At 44.0% G+C, this 20,821-nt stretch overlaps 1 protein-coding gene across 2 annotated transcripts in view; it reads left to right on the top strand.

The window, feature by feature from the left end:
* The window catches only part of notch2 (notch receptor 2), a 44,636-nt gene extending 24,817 nt beyond the window's left edge, over positions 1 to 19,819 (top strand). The window contains exons 3-35 of one of the 2 annotated variants that reach the window (XM_079349523.1): positions 759 to 1,033; positions 1,227 to 1,434; positions 1,630 to 1,763; positions 2,243 to 2,365; positions 3,474 to 3,707; positions 3,837 to 3,992; positions 4,074 to 4,259; positions 5,020 to 5,133; positions 5,267 to 5,380; positions 5,637 to 5,870; positions 6,977 to 7,087; positions 7,269 to 7,461; positions 7,804 to 7,949; positions 8,091 to 8,204; positions 8,365 to 8,484; positions 8,609 to 8,761; positions 9,046 to 9,274; positions 9,597 to 9,798; positions 10,107 to 10,260; positions 10,507 to 10,691; positions 10,831 to 10,963; positions 11,062 to 11,313; positions 11,488 to 11,600; positions 12,319 to 12,848; positions 12,962 to 13,303; positions 13,397 to 13,539; positions 13,624 to 13,825; positions 14,052 to 14,139; positions 14,253 to 14,406; positions 14,514 to 14,833; positions 14,968 to 15,115; positions 15,263 to 15,360; positions 16,372 to 19,819. In XM_079349523.1, coding sequence (XP_079205649.1) covers positions 759 to 1,033; positions 1,227 to 1,434; positions 1,630 to 1,763; positions 2,243 to 2,365; positions 3,474 to 3,707; positions 3,837 to 3,992; positions 4,074 to 4,259; positions 5,020 to 5,133; positions 5,267 to 5,380; positions 5,637 to 5,870; positions 6,977 to 7,087; positions 7,269 to 7,461; positions 7,804 to 7,949; positions 8,091 to 8,204; positions 8,365 to 8,484; positions 8,609 to 8,761; positions 9,046 to 9,274; positions 9,597 to 9,798; positions 10,107 to 10,260; positions 10,507 to 10,691; positions 10,831 to 10,963; positions 11,062 to 11,313; positions 11,488 to 11,600; positions 12,319 to 12,848; positions 12,962 to 13,303; positions 13,397 to 13,539; positions 13,624 to 13,825; positions 14,052 to 14,139; positions 14,253 to 14,406; positions 14,514 to 14,833; positions 14,968 to 15,115; positions 15,263 to 15,360; positions 16,372 to 17,835 — 7,372 coding nt within the window. In that variant the 3' untranslated portion in view covers positions 17,836 to 19,819. Of the gene's footprint in view, positions 1 to 758; positions 1,034 to 1,226; positions 1,435 to 1,629; positions 1,764 to 2,242; positions 2,366 to 3,473; positions 3,708 to 3,836; positions 3,993 to 4,073; positions 4,260 to 5,019; positions 5,134 to 5,266; positions 5,381 to 5,636; positions 5,871 to 6,976; positions 7,088 to 7,268; positions 7,462 to 7,803; positions 7,950 to 8,090; positions 8,205 to 8,364; positions 8,485 to 8,608; positions 8,762 to 9,045; positions 9,275 to 9,596; positions 9,799 to 10,106; positions 10,261 to 10,506; positions 10,692 to 10,830; positions 10,964 to 11,061; positions 11,314 to 11,487; positions 11,601 to 12,318; positions 12,849 to 12,961; positions 13,304 to 13,396; positions 13,540 to 13,608; positions 13,826 to 14,051; positions 14,140 to 14,252; positions 14,407 to 14,513; positions 14,834 to 14,967; positions 15,116 to 15,262; positions 15,361 to 16,371 lie in introns of both variants that reach the window. The other variant, XM_079349522.1, reaches the window with a different exon arrangement.
* Positions 19,820 to 20,821: the final 1,002 nt, after the last annotated feature.

Genomic DNA, 20,821 nt, shown 5'->3' with positions numbered 1-20,821 from the left:
GGCTTCAGTCAACAACTTCCAGATGACTCCACCTCACATCCTTCTACATTTTGACTTCTCCTTTGCCATTGCTGGCCCTTGTTTAACCCTGTTACCAAGCTCAGCTTCCCTCTTTTTGCCTCGGAAGGGTTTAGGCAGCTCAGGGTTTAAAACCGTTTTAAGCTGACGGGTTTGGAGCTCCACTCCTGTCTGAAACCTAACAAACATTTCCAATTGTGCTGAAAAAAAACCACATCATCTGCCCTGGTTGTGGTGTGAGTGTAACACCGTGAGGCATTGTGCTGTGATCAGCTTCAGTCTCTCTTGGGACTAAGCACTAAATAAATGCAGCTTATCAATTATTAACCATCCAGCTTGATGGTCAGAGTAACTGAATGACTTCTTTCTCCATAAACACGACCAGACGTTTCACTAACACTCCAACATTAGGACGTACTTTGTAAGATCAGTGAATAGCAGAGTTAGGACTGTGTGTCAGACAGTAGAGTTAACTGGCTCTTGTTCATTGGTGCATTTGTTCCTTTGATGTTTGTGTAGTACAAGGCTGTTGTTCGGCGTATGATCCCACTGTCATTGCTGCTTGTTTGATGTGGCGCATCACGAGCACCTGTATGAAACTCTTTTGTTTGGGTTGTTTGTCTCCTTAAAAAGCCCTCACAGACAACCAAATGTGACCTTTTTGTTCATCTCAACTTTCATCTTCACCGCGCACACTGTGCTCCTCCAGCGTTGAAACGTGTGCTTGTTTGTGTGTGCAGGTGTGCACCGGGCTTTCTGGGTGAGTACTGCCACCATAAGGACCCTTGTCAACCTGGTTTCTGCCTGAATGGAGGGAACTGCTCCGTGTCCATGTCAGCCGGTGTTCCTGTGCCGGGCACCGCCGTCTGCACCTGCCCGCTCGGCTACACCGGACAACACTGCCAAACGCCCATGAACTCCACATGTTACCCCAGCAACCCCTGTGCCAACAAAGGTGTCTGCACGCTGCTTTCCCTCGACAAGTTCAAGTGCGAGTGTGCCAGAGGATGGACAGGTGAGATACTGCTAAAAGACTTTTATGTATCACTGGAACAAAACTTCATTTTCTGACCAGATAACTAGAGCTTACATCACTACAAATGCATATTGCTTTCCCTTTTGTATCTCTTCCATAATTCTCTTTAGAAAGAAAGGAAATATCTAAGGGATTAATGCCAAGCTCTTCTCTCTTTTCTTGTTATTCGCAGGATCGCAGTGTGAGCAGGAGGATAGCTGTCTGTCTAGTCCCTGTGCCAACGGGGGAACCTGCAGTTCCCTGTCTGGTGGAAGATACACGTGTTCTTGTCCGAGTGGCTACACTGGTCCTCGCTGCCTCAACGACACCAACGAATGTGCTGTTACGCCCTCCATATGCCAGAATGAAGGAGTATGCCTTAACACTCCTGGCTCCTACAAGTAAGAATCCTGTTCTCAAAAAAAAAAAGAATCGTCAAGTTTGTATTTGGAGCTACTATGAAATAATAGATTTTATACAAATTATATAACTTTTTTTTTTTTTTTCTTTAAATCTAGAAATGAGTAAGAATTCTTAGAGAATTATCAGTTTTTCTTTTGTTAAACTTAATAAAACAAACTCTTTCATTGCTGCAGGTGTACCTGTGTCGCCGGGTTCACAGGCAGAAACTGTGAAAGCTCATACATCCCTTGCTCACCTTCACCCTGCCTTAATGGAGGCACCTGCCACCAGAGCTCTGAAACCAGCTACTCGTGCCACTGCCTGCCAGGTGGGAGGATTCGAACACTTATCTTTAAGAAGATGGTTTATTGTCTTGCTTAATACAAGCTGGATAAAATATAAAGTAATAATACAAGAGCAACAGCAACAGAGATATGTCAGAGAGGAGGGGGGGACACACCGAAAGGTAGAACTTTTGAAGTACGAAACACTGCAACACTGTAACTGGTGTTTACATAAGAATGTAGTGACGAGTTATTGTAACAAAGTGTTGTTTGAAGTGTAAACAGCCTCATCCTGTTGGCTGTGTTGTGTTAGGCACTCTGCTGTCTGTCTGCTGCACTTAAAGAGTGGACATAGCAAACACACAGGTTGTGTTTTTATGTTACCAGGACTTGTTACAAGACTTGTGTACATCAGAGGTCATCACACCACAGCAGATGTTTTTTTGTGTGTGCATGCTTTGCCCCAAGGGAAACATAGCTTAGGCTACGACAGTGACATGTGTCTTTCTTGTGTTTGTGCCAGGTTTCAATGGAACCAACTGTGAGAACAACATTGACGATTGCCCCGGTCATCAGTGTGCCAATGGAGGAACCTGTATGGATGGAGTCAACACCTACAACTGCCAGTGTCCTCCAGAGTGGACTGGTGAGGGATTTGTGTGTGCTTAAATGTGTTCATGTGACCACAGTTACACGCTGTGGTTTGCCTCCCTCACGTCGTCCGTTTGATGTCAGGTTCACTTCACACTGGGTGTGTCTCTGACATCACACTTGTGTCGCACATGTCGGCTTTCTGTCGACAGAGCAAACATGCAAACATCAGCTTCCTTAGGCCTGCCTGAGTTTATGTAGCACAAATCTATCAAGAGAAAATAAGGCCAGAAGGTTTAAGGAGGAGGCTACAGCACAATGTGGACCAATAATGTTCTCACACTGCATTTCAATTCAATTTAAGAAAACTGTATTTGTCCCCGGGGGGCAGTTCAAGGGCACACAGAACAGTAAATGAACGACAGTGCAGCTATACTAAAACATTTAACCAAGATAGAGTCAACAAGGAATGAAGTGTCAAAGAAGAACAAGTGTTAAGAGTGTTAGTCCAAAGTTAAAATACAAAATTACAAAAAGTACAAGGTTAGATACAAAGGACAGCAAAGAGTCAAGTGTCAAGATGTTAAAAATACAAGTTACAGAGTTAGATCCAGAGGACAGCGATGGAGTAAGATGTAAACAGACTTATATGCCTGTAAGCAGATGTACGCAGACATGTGAACAGACGTACATGGTGTGAACAGACGGACTGTAGTAAGAACTATTTGAAACAGATGTAAACAGAAGTGTAGTGCAGAAGAAGGTATAAGTGGACAGTGATCGGACTCAGACGTAATCAGACATAATACATATATGCAGTAATGAACAGACATAACAGAACAATAGTGTAGTAAATGAGAATATAAATATTTAACTATAAGCTAAATGCAAGTAGGCATATATATGTAGGCAAATAATAAAGTGATAGTGGTGCATGGCAGATAATAGAACAGTCTAAATTTGTACTAGCTCTATATAAACAAAGATGAATACTGAAGAATAAAGTGACTGTAGTGCTATGATGGATACGATATGAGACCTGATATCAGACAGAATCATGTGGAATAGTGCCTGAAGACCTCAGATAACCATACTTAACAGAACTTAACTGAATTTTGACAAATAAAATCCCCAAAATAAAACCTTTCCAATATTGTCCACAGGTCAGCACTGTACAGAAGACGTAGACGAGTGCCGCCTGCAGCCAAACACCTGTCAGAATGGAGGAACCTGCAGCAACCTGTTTGGCAGCTACGTCTGTGTGTGCGTTAACGGCTGGAGTGGATCGGACTGCTCCGAAAACATTGATGATTGTGCAACAGCAGCGTGCAGCCCGGGCTCCACATGCATCGATCGTGTCGCGTCCTTTGTCTGTCTCTGTCCCCATGGAAAGACGGGTAAGCCAGTTGCGAGAGACAAAAGACTGTTTTACAATGCACCGATATAAGTTCATCAGGATGTTGTGCAATCAAAGAAAAAACACAAAAGCTGTCGCTGTCATCATGCCATGCTTCTTTTTTTTTCAGGTTTGCTCTGCCACAGAGATGACGCTTGTATTAGTAACCCCTGCAGAGAGGGCTCTCAGTGTGACACCAACCCCATCAGTGGCATGTACAACTGCAACTGTCCACCAGGATATGTAGGCAGCACCTGCCAGACCGACAGAGACGAATGCAGCATTGGTGAGCGAGACAGAATTCGAAACACGAAAGACACACTCTGAGGTGTTCTGCTTTTAGACCTTCGCTCTTCATCATCATCAGGTACCAACCCCTGTGAGCATGGTGGTCAGTGTGTGAACACTGATGGCTCCTTCACCTGTAACTGTGCCAGAGGTTATGCTGGGCCTCGCTGTGAGCAGGATGTCAACGAGTGTGCTTCAAGCCCCTGCCAGAACGATGGCACCTGTCTGGATCGCATCGGGGACTATACCTGCATCTGCATGCCTGGTAAATATCAAGAGCAGTCGTACATTTATTTTTGTTTTAACCAATTTTATTAGATACTCTTATCTAGATTTTTTTTTTTATAAAAATACAACATTTTCAATTCTCATTCTTAAGCCCCATTCAGACTGTTTTTTTTGGGGTTTTTTTCCCTGAAAAAAAGTGCTCTAACTAAGCTTAGCCGTCTTCACATCTTTGTACATTCATATTGACTCTGTGACGGCGTAATATTGGTGTCCCAGTCTGTGAATTCACAGCATTACGGAGACACAGCAGCGGGAGTTAAACATAAACACAATTAGAGACACACACACGCGCACACGCACGCACACGCACACGCACACACACGCGCACACACACACACACGCACACACACAAAGTGTGTAAGAGTTTACTTGTTAGATTATCTGCATCACTGCATCTTCAATCTGGCCCTCATAGATTAAAAAAACTGCACTGGGGGACGCTGTTGGCGCAGTGATTAGTGGGCACGTCCCCACGTATGGAGGCTACAGTCCTCAACGCTGGCGGCTCGGGTTCGAATCAGGCCTGTGGCTCCTTCGCCACATTGATCCCCACTGTCTCTCTCTTAATTTCCCTCTCTGTCCTGTCCCTCCAATAAAGGCACAAAAAGTCCAAAAATAAATATTAAAAAAGACAGCTTTACATCTGCAAAAAAATGTGATTAAATAAAAAGGATTTGGCCTATTTTACTTTGGAAAGATGGAGCAGCAGTAAAACCTGTTTCTTGCCCCACCTGCAGGATTTGAGGGGACTCACTGCGAGATCGAGGTGAATGAATGTAACAGCTCGCCCTGTCTGAACCAGGGCCAATGTCTGGACCAGGTCAGCCGCTTCATCTGCGAGTGCCCAGCAGGTTGGTACACATGCTGTTAGAATTTCCTGATATAGTTGCAGTGACTTGAAAGTGATCTCATATGAATATCACCAATTTTTTTTTCATGCATGCATCTGTTACTTCTACATCTGTGCTCGTCTTCTTTTTTCAGGCTTCAGTGGGGAAATGTGCCAAATAGACATCGACGAGTGTTCCAGCACACCCTGCTTAAATGGAGCGAAGTGTATCGACCGGCCCAACGGATACGATTGTGAATGTGCTGAAGGTTAGGGCCAAACACCTTGTGTTAACTTTGCATGAACTAATATTGTGCTATCAAACTTTTTTCAAACTGAGATGAGATGAGATTCAACTTTATTGTCATTACACATATACAAGTATAGTGCAACGAAATGAAGACGAATGTAGACTATATGGCATTAAACCCTGTGCCCTAATTTAAACAAATAATGTAAAATAGTCGTATAATTCATGTTGCAAGGGTCTTTGTATTTATTTAAGAAAACATGTTTTTCCCTCAGGCTTTACTGGTCTACTTTGTGAGGACAACATCAACGACTGCGTACCAGAGCCATGCCACCACGGCGTGTGTAAAGACGGCATCGCCACCTTCTTCTGTGAGTGCTATCTGGGATACACAGGCTCAATCTGTAACATCCAGGTACAGGAGTGCCACAGCAACCCTTGTCAGAACAGAGGACGCTGCATTGACCTGGTCAACGCCTACCAGTGTAACTGCCCCCCAGGAACCACAGGTATGTACACCGTGTACTACCAAATACACTGTGACTATATGAGTGAACTCTGATTGATTGTTTATTTGAGATGTGGTGTGTAAAGGAAGGAAGCAGTCGAGTAGTTTTTATTTACCATTGGGGGCAGCATTATAAATAGAGAAGAACATGAGAATAAAGAGCCTTGTTCTACGATACAAAGGTTTGCGCTCTTTTTTTTTTTTAGAGTTTTAGCAAAACCTGTGCTTGACAGGTGGTTGCTATAGTTACCATAAAGATTAGACTCTTAACACAAAACACAGCAGAGTTTTAGTTCCCTTTTCCTTTAAGTTCTGTTTAAATAAGTCCTAAACAGTCATAAAAAAAAAAAATCTAAATCCCTAATTTTTTCTCGAGAGTTTCGTTTCTGTGAACTTGAGGTAACAGCTTGAATTCAATGTAAAGACCTCCCCCCCACATATAGAGCTTCCTGTACAGCTTCCAAATGTACTCAATGTGCTGTTAAGAGTACAGTAAAGAAGTCACAAGTCTGGGTCGAGCACTGTGACACTAGGTTTCTTTGAGGATTAGTAGACTCACTTGAGTACATTGTACCACTCTCTGGCCTGGTACTGGAGTCTGTACTGTCCTCACTTTACTTAAACTGGCATCAGGTCACCCTGTCAGGTCTCATTTTCTGCTGTAATGCCCAGACTTCCCCTCCCCTCACGGCCTTATTCCTTCTCTTGTTCTCTCATTTTTTTTTTTTTCGTGGTCATTCCCTCACTATTTTTCTCTCCCGGCGTAACAGCTGTGTCTTGAATGTTATTCTTGTCATTTTCTAAACGTATGTATGCCTCAATAAATTCGTCGCAGTCCTCTGCTGTATTTAAATCAGTCAGACTTGTGTTTCTCACTTCATATTAAACTTCAGGGAGTCTTAATCCCCCCCTGGTGGTGAATCAGAAAACTACACATTCTGTAAGAGCTACTTGATCTCTTTCACCGCTAACTCACCTCCATACTGACACCAGCTCTACAGGGATGTGAAGGATCATTTTTAGGGTGCTACTTTTAAATCTCAGTACACACTTTGATTATGAGAAAAGAGAATATAACCAGTAAATTGTTACTTTTTTTATCCTCAGGGGTGAACTGTGAGATCAATGAAGATGACTGTGCCAGCAACCCCTGTGAATATGGAGAATGCCATGATGGCATCAACGAGTACAAGTGTGTGTGCGCCCCAGGTTATGCAGGTACTGTTTGTTTGCTTCCTCAGAGAAATTGAGCACAGTAACTGCTTGTGTTTCAGAAACAAGGACGAAGCGCACCAAAAAGTGAAGGCACTCTGACATAAGATCGTGATGCAATCACTCTGTTATCTGTTAAGAGAACGCTTTCAATACAACTTACTCTCTCTGAATTATTCTCTCATAGGAGCTAAATGTGAGGTGGAGATCAATGAGTGTGACTCAAACCCATGTATGAGTGGGGGAACCTGCATGGATAAGATCAACGGGTTTCAGTGCCTGTGCCCACCCAGCACCCACGGGCCACTGTGCCTCTCTGGGATGGATCACTGTGCTACTCAGCCCTGTGTGCACGGAGAGTGTGTTGAACAGCAACACGGGTATGACATCTTATTCTGCCACTATGGAATTGAATGTTCTAACATCTATTTGTCCTTATTTTATGTCACGTTAGAATATGAGTTGACATATTTGTTACATAGTTCAAAGAGGAATTTAAGAAGAAACATACTGTAAGGTTGGGAGCATTTCCTCCAGGCTCCTCTGCTTTGCAAATGTTCCCTTGCACAACACTGAAACTGCAGAATCAGCAGATACATCTCTACGATAAGCCATGTGTTATCAGATTAACTGATGCTGGAGACAGGTCACTACCTGCGGACATTGTTGGCAAATGACTTGTTTAGCCCTCAATCTTTTCCTTTTTCTTCTTTTGTCTAAAGGTATTATTGTGAGTGTGAAGCTGGCTGGGTGGGACATCACTGTGAGGAGGAAAAAGACGAGTGCCAACCCAATCCGTGCCAAAACAGTGGCAACTGTGTTGACCGACACAAAGGCTACACCTGTCAGTGTCAACCTGGATTCAGAGGTAGTATTTTTTAAGAAATACTTTGACATTTTTTTAACATAGCAGTACATTCAAATCTTTTTTTTTTAATCAATAAAAGAAGCATTATAGAATGGAAAAAAAAAAAAAAAGATATGGACTCACCTTTCTTGTCTCGTTCAGGTTTGAACTGTGAGAAGAACGTAGATGAATGTGCTTCAGGCCCTTGTCTGAATCAGGGCATTTGTATTGATGGAATCAACAGTTACACCTGCCAGTGTAGCCCCCCATTCACAGGTTAGTCATACTGTTTTTCCCTCTCATCAACATCACCATCTAAGAATGCATTTGGAGGGTTTATAGAGGCTACCACAATGTTTCTTTCGTAACAAAAGAAAAATCAATCAGTTGTCCTTTAATTAATTAATGTATTGTTTTGATAATTGATGTCAAACAGGTAAGAACTGTGAGGTGGAACAGGCTCCCTGTGATTCTCGTCCATGTGAGAGGGGAGGAGTGTGTCGTCCATCTGCAGACTACACCTCTTATACCTGCCAATGTCCCGCTGGCTGGCAAGGTATGTGTCTGTCTGACAGTGTCTTTGTCTAATTCAAGATTGAAGGAAACAATTTAGTCTGAAAGCTAAGTCCTCTCTACTGTATTGTACAGTACATATATTTATGATGATAACATTTGTATAGGTACACGCTGCAGTGAGGATGTGAATGAATGCAAAAAGAACCCATGCAAAAATGGTGGTCGTTGCATGAACAGTCCCGGCAGCTACACGTGTAACTGTCAACCTGGATACAGTGGACACAACTGTCAGACAGACATTGATGACTGCTCGCCAAGTGAGTTTCTTTTTGACTATTTCAGACACCTTATTACTGGCTGTACACCATGTAGACTTTAAATCACTGCATGAATGAACACCTATGTGTAAGGACAGCGTTGTAATATTCTGTGATTCGTCATCAAATACTGGAAAGACTCAAAGCAAGATTTCAAGATACGTCAAGATAAACGCAAACTTAAAACAATGTACTCAACCAATGACAGCCAACCTGCTTGTACAATGTTCATTGACGAGGATTATTTCTTTATTTGGTTCTCTGCCTTCTTCTCCCCTCTGCAGACCCGTGCCTGAATGGAGGCTCCTGTGTGGACGGTGTTTGGAGCTTCTCCTGCGACTGTCGTCAGGGTTTTGAAGGGGAGCGCTGTGAGATTGAAGTAGACGAGTGTGCGAGCCAGCCCTGCAGGAATGGTGCCATCTGCAGGGACTATGTCAACAGCTTTGTGTGCGAGTGTCGTCCAGGGTTTGATGGAATCTTGTGTGAACACAACATCCTCGAATGTACCGAGAGGTGAGGCCATAAAACCAACATTTTATTAGCGGGCTTGATTGCTCTTCTCTCCTGCAATAAATTCTTCCTGGATTACCATTTCCCCTGCAGTAACCTATGAGAATGAATCATGGCTTGTGTCGAAAACAAATGTGGGTAAAAGAGAGCTTGAAGTTAATTGGGTAGAAAAAAACTAAATTTATATAGTGTTTACAAAAAATGCCTGATTCAAAGGATTATCACCAGTAGTGCTTATAGGACTCCACTTCACCACACTTTCAGTAAAGACAGGGGTAGTTTACCACTAACACTTTCCCCCCTCCCTGTTCTCTCTTCCCTCCAGCTCCTGTCTGAATAACGGTACTTGCATTGATGACATCAACACTTTCTCGTGTCGTTGCCGTCCTGGATTTTATGGGACGTTCTGTGAGTATGAGCAGAATGAGTGTGACTCTCAGCCCTGTAAGAATGGAGGAACATGCAACGATGGCCTGGACACTTACCGCTGCACCTGCCCTGTAGGATACAATGGCCGAAACTGCCAGGTAAAATGTTAGAATTGATAATTGATGGCTTTAATATTTTTCTCAGTTCACGAAAACCTAAATACAGCTGGTTTTCAAGCTGCATAATTTAAACACCCGTTTTATGGGAATGCTGGTTTAAAAGATATTTTGTCTGCTCAAAAAAAACAACAACACAGTTTCTCACAAACTAAAGAAGACTTAACATATTCGATCATCTTTGTAGTCAAGTCAGTAGGATCTGGTGGGCTGAATTGAAAATATAGTTCCAGCCGTAATTTACAGTCATCCTAAACTCTCTCTTTCCTAATTTTCTTTTCCATATGCAGAACTATGTGAACCTTTGCAGCCAGGTGCGTTGTCTCAACGGTGGCTCCTGCTCTCAGACAGCGACCTCCTGGATCTGTCACTGTGCATGGGGATGGACCGGATTGTACTGTGACGTCCCTAACCAGTCCTGCCAGGACTTTGCTGCCACAAAAGGTGAGAAGCTTTTACCTGTCATGCTGTTACTTGAACAGAAAAAGTGAAATCAGTCCTTATATGAGAACATATTTTTGTTGAAATAAGAGATAAACAGGTATAGACTTTTTATGTCTTTCACTCAGGACTGAAAATTATTCTTTTCTTATCCTGTTGCAGAATAGTAATCGAAAGCTCTAAAGAAGACTGTAATCAGGTTCATAATGTTTATTCATTTTTTTGGGCTTTCTCACAACCCACCTGTAGGTATCGAAGTGGAGAATGTGTGTGAGAACGCTGGGCGATGCATGAATGAGGGCAATTCTCACAAGTGTCAGTGCCAGCCAGGATACACGGGCAGCTACTGTCAAGACAAGGTCGATGAATGCAAGTCAAACCCCTGCCACAACGGAGCGACATGCAAGGACTACCAGGGCACATACGAGTGTATTGTGAGTAACTTCTCATGTGTTAGTTTCGTGTTTGTTTTTGAGTTGTCAAGGCGTGCGTTGGTCATGCGTTTCAAAGTTTTGATGTCAACCCAGCAGAGCCTTTTTAAGCTAACCTCAGCCTCTTGCTTCCTTCCTCCAGTGTAAGCTGGGCTTCCAGGGGGTGAACTGTGAGTATGATGTTGATGAATGCCACTCAAAGCCCTGCCTTCATGGTGGAACCTGCATCAACCTCATCAACCGCTTTACCTGCGCCTGTCCACCTGGAACCCATGGTAGGTCTACATAAAACATATACACCTGAATACACACAGGATACTTAAGGGGACACTCCTTTCCATACAGTGACATCTGTCTGTTCTCTGTTCTGTAGGACTCCAGTGTGAGGTGAACGTGGATGACTGTGCCCCTCAGGCCGGCTCCTCAGAACCTCGCTGTAGGAACGGAGGACAGTGCGTGGACGGTGTGGGTCGTTACACGTGCTCCTGCCCTCCAGGATATGTCGGAGAACACTGTGAGGGCGATCTGAACGAATGCCTGTCTGGGCCCTGCCACGCCCCTGGGAGCCTTGACTGTGTGCAGCTGGTCAACGATTACCAGTGTCGCTGTCGCCTTGGATACACGGGTACATCCATACTATCTGTCATTAAAGAGTCATCGAAGTCATTGTGTGTATAAGAGGACCAGAACAGTGATAGTGTCAGCGATAAAAGCTTTTGGTTATCATTCATACAAAATATTACCGATATTGTTTATTATGACCTCTTCTCCTGATGTGTCTCGTTTTTCTCCCCTTCAGGTCGTCATTGTGAGTCCATGGTAGATCTGTGTCTGTCCAAACCGTGTCACAACAGTGGCGTCTGCTCTATGAACATGAGTTCAGTACACAGCTACACGTGCTCCTGTCCACCTGTAAGTGTCCTGAATCGCACGTTTCCCCTCAGTGCTCAAAAGCTCACTGTTCAGATTCATCCACTCACAGCTTATTATTCATGCTATGTATGCTACATAACTGTAAAGTGGATGCTTTGATACTATTTTTCTTTTTCTTTTTGTTTTGAACATTATGGTTAGTAATGCTGTGCTTAATGTCAGAAAGATAAGGTGGGATAGATGACCAAGGTACAAGAAAACCCAACGCAATTTCCAAACACTGATTTTGCTCCTTATCATTTAAGTTGTCAAATGATCCCGAACGTTACCTTATCCATGTTCGTTCTTGTCAGTCTGTTTGAATGTCCGGTGAATGTTTACATGAATGAAGCCATTCATTATTCTGGGTTCAAAGTAAAGAATTCATTCATTGGATGTACAGTGACATACAGGTGCTATTACCCCCTCCTGTCTTTTGCTCTCTTCAGAGAACATCAATCTTTTCATACTAAACGCTTGGAATTCTCTCCACTAACCCCTTATTCCTTCTCTTGTTCTCATGCTTGCTTCAGAGGGCCGCATCATGGCTCAGGTACAGTAGACAAGCAGCTGATCTGTAGGAGAAGCCTTTACCTGCATTAGTTTGGTAGTTTAGCTGATTATATGTCATCAGTGAAGTTTTATTTGGTGTTGAAATATTTGTAGCAAAGCCAAACTGCATCGATTTCAAACCTTAACAGCATCTTCTGTTTCGTAGGGCTTTACTGGATTTAATTGTGGGGAAATCGAAGGTTACAGTTGTGAGAAGCTACGATGTCAGCACGGAGGGCGCTGTGTGGAGTCACCAGTCGGCCACCTGTACTGTCACTGCCAGCCCGGCTTCAGCGGACCACACTGCGAGAATGAACAGAGGTGTCCAAGGAACTGCCAAAATGGAGGAACCTGCATCAAAGACCCATCCAACCCGTACCAGTACAGCTGCCGCTGCCCCACACATTTCTCCGGACAATACTGTGAAAACACACGACATCCTGCCCCATCCTGCCCCTATCTGCAGTGTGAGCGGCAGTCGGGCGACAAAGTGTGTGACGATCAGTGTAACAACCACGAGTGCCAGTGGGATGGAGGAGACTGCTCTCTCAACTGGCGGCAGCCTTGGGTGAACTGTGCCGCCAGCGTTCCCTGCTGGGATCGCTTTAAAAACGGACGCTGTGATAAGGAGTGTGACAACCCCGGGTGTCTCTTTGACAGCTTTGAATGTCAGGAGTCCAAACCAGCCCCCTGCAAGTACGCCACCCTCCTCCTCAGTTCCCTTTTACTGTAGTAATAGTAATAATAGAAAACGTCATTATTGTTCTGAAGGCAAATCACCACCCATGCCCTGTCTTCTGTATTTTCAGGTATGACAAGTACTGTGCAGACCATTACGGAAACGGTATCTGTGACCAGAGCTGCTACACAGAGGCTTGTGGCTGGGACGGTCTGGACTGTTCCGCCGACACTCCACCCAAACCAGTGGACGGCTGGCTGGTTCTCGTGGTCCGGCTGCAGCCTAAGGAGCTGCTAGGAGATTTGCGGGGCTTTTTGCGCTCCCTGGGAGCCCTGCTGCACACCAACCTAAAGGTGAAACTGGATGAAAACAAGAAGCCAATGGTGAGACCTTACTACGGGACGGAGGAGGAACAGGGTCGACAGGCACAGAGGAGCAGACCCAGAAGGGAGCTGGAGAGGGAGGTCATTGGGTAAGGATAGTTCATGAGGGAGACGCAGTATCTTTCTCTTCTCTGCTGCTGCGCTTCCATTGACCATCATGTTTAACACATTTGTCTGTGCAGATCTGTTGTGTACCTGGAAATCGATAACCGCGAGTGTGTCCAGAGCTCTGTCGACTGTTTCTCCAACACCGATGAAGCTGCATCCTATCTTGCAGCCGCACACATCAAAGCTGAATTGCCTTACCCTCTCGTGTCTGTTGACAGTAAGTAGACCTTTCAGTCACGCAGATGATCACGTCATTGTAAGTACAAACATAAATAACTGAAATTAGACATGCCTCTTTCAGGTGACCCAACAGTTCCGCCAACGTCACTGCTGCCATACCTGGTCGGAGTGTCTGTGTTTATTATTTTCCTCATCCTGGTTCTGGGGATGCTGGCTGCCAAGAGGAAGCATAAACATGGTTTACTGTGGCTGCCTGATGGCTTCTTGGCCAGTAAAAATGACAAGAGGAGAGAGCCTGTGGGACAGGATGACCTCGACATGAAGTGAGTGGTTGTACTGACAATGAGCTTATGATGAGAAGTATTTATAACAGAAAAAACCAGAAGATCCGCATTTGTACAAGAGTAATTTATTTAGATTCTTAGATGATCTAAGGGGAAATGAGGGTATTAAAAGTAGTATCTCTACTATCTTTTATGAACCTTATCTGTAAGCGGAACACATTGTCAGTGTCCCTAAATTAGTTTTTTTTTTGTTTCCGCATATCAGGAATTTTAAGACCCAGGATGGAGCCATGATTGATGGAGGTCAGAGTCAGAGATGGCTGGAAGACGAGGTCCCACCCAAGAAACCGAGAGTAAGTAAATGCAGAAAGAAGACAAAGATTTCCAAACTAAATCAAATTTGACTTGGAGCGTCTTAAACTGTAAGAAAGATTTCTGTTATTTCATACTGTTTTGCTTCTTACAGACTGAAGACAAACCCTTGCTGCCTATGGCGATGGATGGAGGCGTTGACCGCAGAGAGTGGACAATGCAGCATCGCAAGGCTGCTGACATCAGTCTCACACCTCCTCAGGCTGACCTGGACGCTGACGGTCTGGATGTTAACGTCAAGGGACCTGGTTAGTGAAAACAGACAACGCTTAATTTTCACATCTGATGAGTTGGGCTTTTTTTTTTTTTTTTTTTTTTAAACCATACGTTTCATAATGATTCCCTTCTCTCTCAGATGGCTTCACCCCCTTGATGTTGGCTTCCCTGCGTACTGGCGGAGGCCCGGACTGTGGCCTACATGGAGAGGAGGAGGAAGAAAGCGGAGGAGAGGAAGCTGGACCCAGTGTCATCTCAGACCTGATCGCTCAGGGAGCTTCTTTAATTTCTCAAACGGACCGTACAGGAGAAACAGCGCTCCACCTCGCTGCCCGCTACGCCAGAGCTGATGCGGCAAAGAGACTGTTGGATGCTGGAGCTGATCCAAACGCGCACGATAACATGGGTAGAACACCTCTGCATGCTGCTGTGGCCGCTGATGCTCAGGGAGTCTTCCAGGTAAGAGACATTTTGATAAGGTTGCTTTTGATTGACACCATTGTAAGGTGAAGGTCATTCCTATGATGAGACGAATCCTCCTATAGAATAGTTTCTTTTACTAACCTTGCGTCTGCTGTTTTTCCTTCTCTCAGATTCTAATCCGTAATCGTGCGACAGAACTGGACGCCCGGATGAATGATGGCACAACCCCTCTAATCCTAGCAGCTAGACTCGCCATTGAGGGCATGGTGGAGGAGCTGATCCACTGCCATGCTGATATCAATGCTGTAGACGACCATGGTAGGAAAACCTTTCATACATTGGCTCCTCCTGTCGTGTCTGATCCAAAACCTCAACAACACAGTTTCTTTGTTCGCAAGAAAACAAATGCACATACACGCCTCCTTACTATATGTTATCTTTGTCCTCTCTGTTTAACTATTTTAGGCAAATCTGCTCTGCATTGGGCAGCTGCAGTTAATAATGTGGAGGCCACTCTTGTGCTTTTGAAAAATGGAGCCAACCGTGACATGCAAGACAATAAGGTCAGTTCTTTGTTCTTTGTTTTAACTGACATGTTCTCATTACAGTCTCTGCCCTTTTTCAAAATTCCCAGGACGTCATTATGTTTTGAATTCCCCTTTCTAGATATCATCCTTACATTTCAGAAATGTTGGTTTGTATACCTTGTTTTTTTACTAACTGAATGAACTGTGTCTAATAATGCAGGGCTGGCCAATCAGTGGCTCTCAAGCCGCCTGCGGCTCTTTCCCCGGTCTCTTGCAGCTCCTCGGTTCATATCGAATTGTTCGTTCTTTTTTTGTGTTCATGTCGAACATTGCCCGTGCACTTCAGTAATTCACACATACCGTGTGCGTGCAGCAGTCCGTCAGTGCTCCGTGTTACACTGTAGACCTACTTATGCTCCACTCCTGTCAATCATTGTGTTCACACAGCGAGCGCTGAGTCTGTCTCCGTTTGAAATACGCTGCGAGTCTACTTTCGACAGAGTGCGCCGCACGCACGCGTCAAGCTGGACAGAATATGATAACCCGGACAGGAAATGAGACAAGGAAACGCACAGAAGATCTGGTCAATTTCAAAATAAAATACAATTTACAGAATCGCTTTGATTTTCACACATTATGTTTGTGGTAAACTGTATATTTTTTGTTTGTGGAATTGGTTGAACTGGGAGTTTGTGTGTGAGACAGTACACACAATATTCATTGTTGACAATGACTGGCCTGTGGTGTTAGTTAGCTTTGAGTCAGTTTTTGAGTCATGGTGGAGGAGGACGAGAGTGCAGGAGGGACAGAGAGACAGAGAGAGGGGGGAAGTGACAGAGGGATGTTGGTGTGCACCTTCGTGTATGATGGCTCTTCAAAGTAACAGTAAAACATTTGGCTCTTCGTCTCTGACTGGTTGGCTACCCCTTCTCTCGCTGTAACTTGGGAAAAATAACATTTTAAAACAAGCTGATCATGATTGTGTTACTCTTTGACAGCATGTGTTAAACAGTTCTAAATAAGTACTTCTTTTCTTTTTTTCATCAGGAGGAGACCCCTTTGTTTCTTGCAGCGAGAGAAGGCAGCTTTGAGGCGGCACAGGTTCTCCTCGACCACTATTCAAACCGTGACATCACTGACCACCTGGATCGGCTGCCCCGCGATACAGCTCAGGAGCGTATGCATCACGACATAGTGCGTCTGCTTGACCAGTACAACCTGGTTCACAGTCCACACAACGGGCCTAACCACATGGGCGGGGGAGGAAACTCCTCCGTAATGTGCGGAGCCAATGGAGCAGGCTACATCGGCATGCGTCCTGGGCCGCAGGGAAAGAAAAGCAGGAGAGGGGGAGGCGGCGCGAAGGTGGGAGGAGTCAGCGGGGGAGCAAAGGACCTGAAAGACATGAAGGCAAAGAGAAGAAAGAAACCCGCTGGAGGAGAGGGGCCAGGTGTGGGTGCTGGAGTCGGAGGGGGGAACGGAGGAGGTGCTGGAGGAGGAAGCGCTAATGGCGTCAAGGCAGCTGGTGCACTTCCAGAGAGCTCCGTCACCATGTCACCCGTCGACTCCCTCGAATCCCCGCACTCTTACACAGCCGACGTGTCTGGCGCCGTCTCCACCACAGCAAACTCCCCTCCCCTCCTGAGCGGCGCCACCTCCAGACCCATGTTGCCCCCTGTTAGCCACATGCTGGGTCAGCAGCAGGGCTGGGTGGGCATGGCAAAGCACGGCTACAGCGGCCACATGTTCGGCCTTGTGCCCCACCAGATGGGCGGGTCTCACCCTGTCATGGGCCAACACCACAGCCAGGGCCCCATGCTGACTCCTATGAATGTCACTATGAGCAGAGAGCAGCTACCGCCCATCGTCACGTTCCAGATGATGGCGCCCGGAGGAGGCCAGGCCATGATGAAGCAGCAGCAGCAGCAGCAGCAGCAGCAGCCCGGGCAAGTTCAGGTGACACAGTCCCAGGGGCAGAACCAGAGCCAAGGTCACTCCCAACAGCGGCCCGGCCACCTCCACTGCTCCCAGAGTCTGATGTACCAGATGCCAGAGCAGATGAGCATGACGCACGGCCTCTCCCACACCATGCAGCACGCCCACACCGTCACCCACGGGGGCCATAGCGGGATAGAGGGCCAATCTCGGCAGCTGCCCTCATACCCGCCCATGCAGAGCCCAGTGGATAAATACCCCACACCCCCCTCCCAGCACAGTTACACCCCAGCTGGCTCAGAGGGCACCACCCCCGGTCACTCGGCCCACCCAGCCAGCGAGCACCCCTATCTCACCCCTTCACCAGAGTCCCCAGACCCCTGGTCGTCCTCTTCACCACACTCCAACTCGGACTGGTCTGACGTCACCACGAGCCCCACGCCTCTGGGGAACCCCCACCACGCACTGCCGACTTCACACCACACACACATTCCAGAGCAGGTGCAGCCGCAGTCGCAGCAGATGCAGCAGGCATCTCAGCAGTCTCAGCTTGGGAACATGCAGGTGTTTGCGTAAGCTAGAAACAGAGAACCAGAAACAGACGGACTTTTGGGTGCTGTTGAGTAAATAACGACAAACAGTAACCCGTCTGATGCCTTTCTCTCTTCTCTCATTAATTCTTTTTGTTCTTTATTATAGCAATCAGTCACCTCCCTTTTATGTTTCTTTCTCCTCTTTGCACTTAAGAAAACTGTGTATAGTTTCAAAAACTGTATTAAGTATTATCAGCTTATCATTCAAAAGTTCTCAGAAACAGAAAATCTGTGGAGGTAACCCTCAGTCACAAACAGACATCAGATTTCCAAGAAGCTCCTTCGATCTCAGCGGAGCTTTCTGTGCTCGCTGTTGTCAAGGTCAGACTTTTCTTTTCGGCCTTTGACAGCAAAACGGAAACGTGTGATTGCGGGATCAACAAGGAGCTCCGTGTCTGGATAGCTGTCAGCTGAAACAAACAGACTGCTGAGATGGACACTGCGATGGGGACAGAATTGTTATTGTCTGTCTTAGAGGACATACATGTTATACTTTTTTTTTAATGTTTAATGTGACAAGCCTGCCAATACTAACTTTGTTGTTGAACCATTCACTCTTTGATTATAAAATGATGGTCCACTTTCAGTTGATGCTTTACTTCAGCAAAACTACCTACATGTAGTCGTCGCCTTGTTTTTGTGTTTTTATTCATGCTTTGTTTTAATGTGCTGAAGCAGGATTTTTATAAAATGCTGTTGCATGACTAGAAAGACAGACAACAACAAATCACAGATAATTAAGAGAAGTAAACAGAAGCATGTTACTAAAAAACATCAGTTTATGTACTTTTTTGATTTCAATTTTATATCAGTGTTTCCCACCTTAAGTAATCTCTCTGAACAAACAGAAGGGTGAGTGAATGCATTTGTAATTTGGATGTTATAGGTGCAGCGAGAAAGCAGAGTGTTATCCATGTTTTGAAGGCAGTTACTGTTACAATCATATTGTTTGGATGCAGATGTTTTGCCACAGACCATATCCTAGACTTCATCTGTTGTGGAGGGATTCTTTTAGAAGCTTGACAAACTTTATGCAAATAAATACATTAGCTTTAGATTGTTCTGTATTGAAATGTACATAGACTTGCAGCACATTCTGCTTGTTGTTACTGAGCTCGATATGGTTTTTATAAATCCTGTTCGCACTTCTTCGATGATTCTGAATGTTACAGAGGGGCTTGTTTTAATCTTTTGAGCTGCCTCCTGCTTAATGTTTTCTTCTCCAAAATCATTTAACCAGTTTTGCCTTTTGCTTGACTACAATCAGTGCAGCTTTGCACCTTTTTGATTGTTGTGATTCATTGACTAAGTCTGGGTATTTGTAAGGTTCGGAAATTTTTTTCTTTTTTTTTTCTTCCTTCTTAGAGATGATACATGACATATCTTGTATGTGTGACCACTCCTTAAACCACAGACAATCATTCAATGGCTTTTTAATCCACTTAAAGAAGCGTCAATGTCCTTAAGACTGAAGAAAAAAATGTCAGGCAATGTTAATAATTCACTTTTTTTCAGCTTCTGACCTCTTTTCAGTGTGTTTGATGAGGAAACTTTACATGGCACAATTTTGCTGAAATGAAAACTTAATTACCCCGGCAAGTCTAGAAATTATGCAACAATTATTAAACACTGAAGGTCATTACTGTGTCTGTTTCTCATGTTTCAAAAGCACATACTTACTGAAGTGTCAGTCACCTTTTTTTTTTTATTCTTTTTTTTTAGAATTGAGCATGCCATTTCCGTTCATATGCAAGACCATGTGTCCATGTTGTGTATATAAAATATTTTATTTTTTTTATTTTACTTTCCTGTTAACCAAATAGCTTAACATTTACATGTCATATGAAGTAGTTGTCACCATGTTTTATGAGGTAGAACTAAAACTGATGATAAAAATAATTTGTCTTTTGCAGAAAACCAAATGATCATCCAAATGTGCTTACTGAAATAAAGTCCAAATCTTCATAGATATTTTGAATGCGTCTTCATTTGAAAAGGTTCATGTTTTTTTAATAGTTTTAGAAATGTATTGTGTGCAAAGATCAATAGATCAGTAAAGTTGATGCTGTAAATCAATTGATCTTGATTTGCTTCATTAAACTGCTAAAAGCTTTGATGAATAAAAGTTATGAAATTACAAATATTCAAAAACAAAAAGTTGATCTCATCAATGAATATTACTCTCCTCTCCTCAGAGTAAATAAAAAAATGCTAATAAAAGTATCTGAACATAAACTGAAAGGTTAATTGACGATCTCAGTGTGTATTTGGACTGAACATTTTCATTCCCATCTTCATTGTTAATAACCAACATCAGGAAAATACTCTACCACAAAGTATAGAAACGCCACAGGTGGGAAAATGCTCTGTTTTAATGTCAGAAGTATTCACAGTGTGATAAATTACTAAACTAGATCCTCTTACTAAAAAGGTAAAAAAAAAAAAAAAAAGTCACATATTTATTCCGGTCTCATAGCCTTGCTCGCTTGTAATAATTTACCTTCACGTACTAATAACAATATGTCAATATCATCAAAGTTGCAATACATTTAATAGTCTTTTCCAAACCGCAGATAACTTTATTTGTTTGTTTTTCAGGATTGAGCCTCAAGTATTCAAGTCTTTTCTTTTTACAGCGACAGCCATTGTACCACAACATTAGATCCATGAACAGTGCTAAAGAAATACTTTTAAAAACAGATGATCACACTCAGGTAACATGGTTCAAACACACATAAAGGATGTCGTGATATTTTATGACCCTGAAGAGATACTCATGTACAACTTTAAATTAGTTTATTATATAATCTCATGATTCTGATATCTGTTCGGAAAAGTCATCATGTATATGAATTTACGCCCTGGTTATTGGTTTTGGGCTTATACTAGCCTCTGAACAGTGCTCTATAGTCATATATCATTTACTACACCTGCAGTCTTTTGCATTTACAACCATTCATTTCGGCGTT

This window comes from Symphodus melops (assembly GCF_947650265.1).
Source record: "Symphodus melops genome assembly, chromosome: 8".
In the NCBI taxonomy this organism is placed as follows: Eukaryota; Metazoa; Chordata; class Actinopteri; order Labriformes; family Labridae; genus Symphodus; species Symphodus melops.
This window is presented reverse-complemented; position numbering and strand designations above follow the sequence as displayed.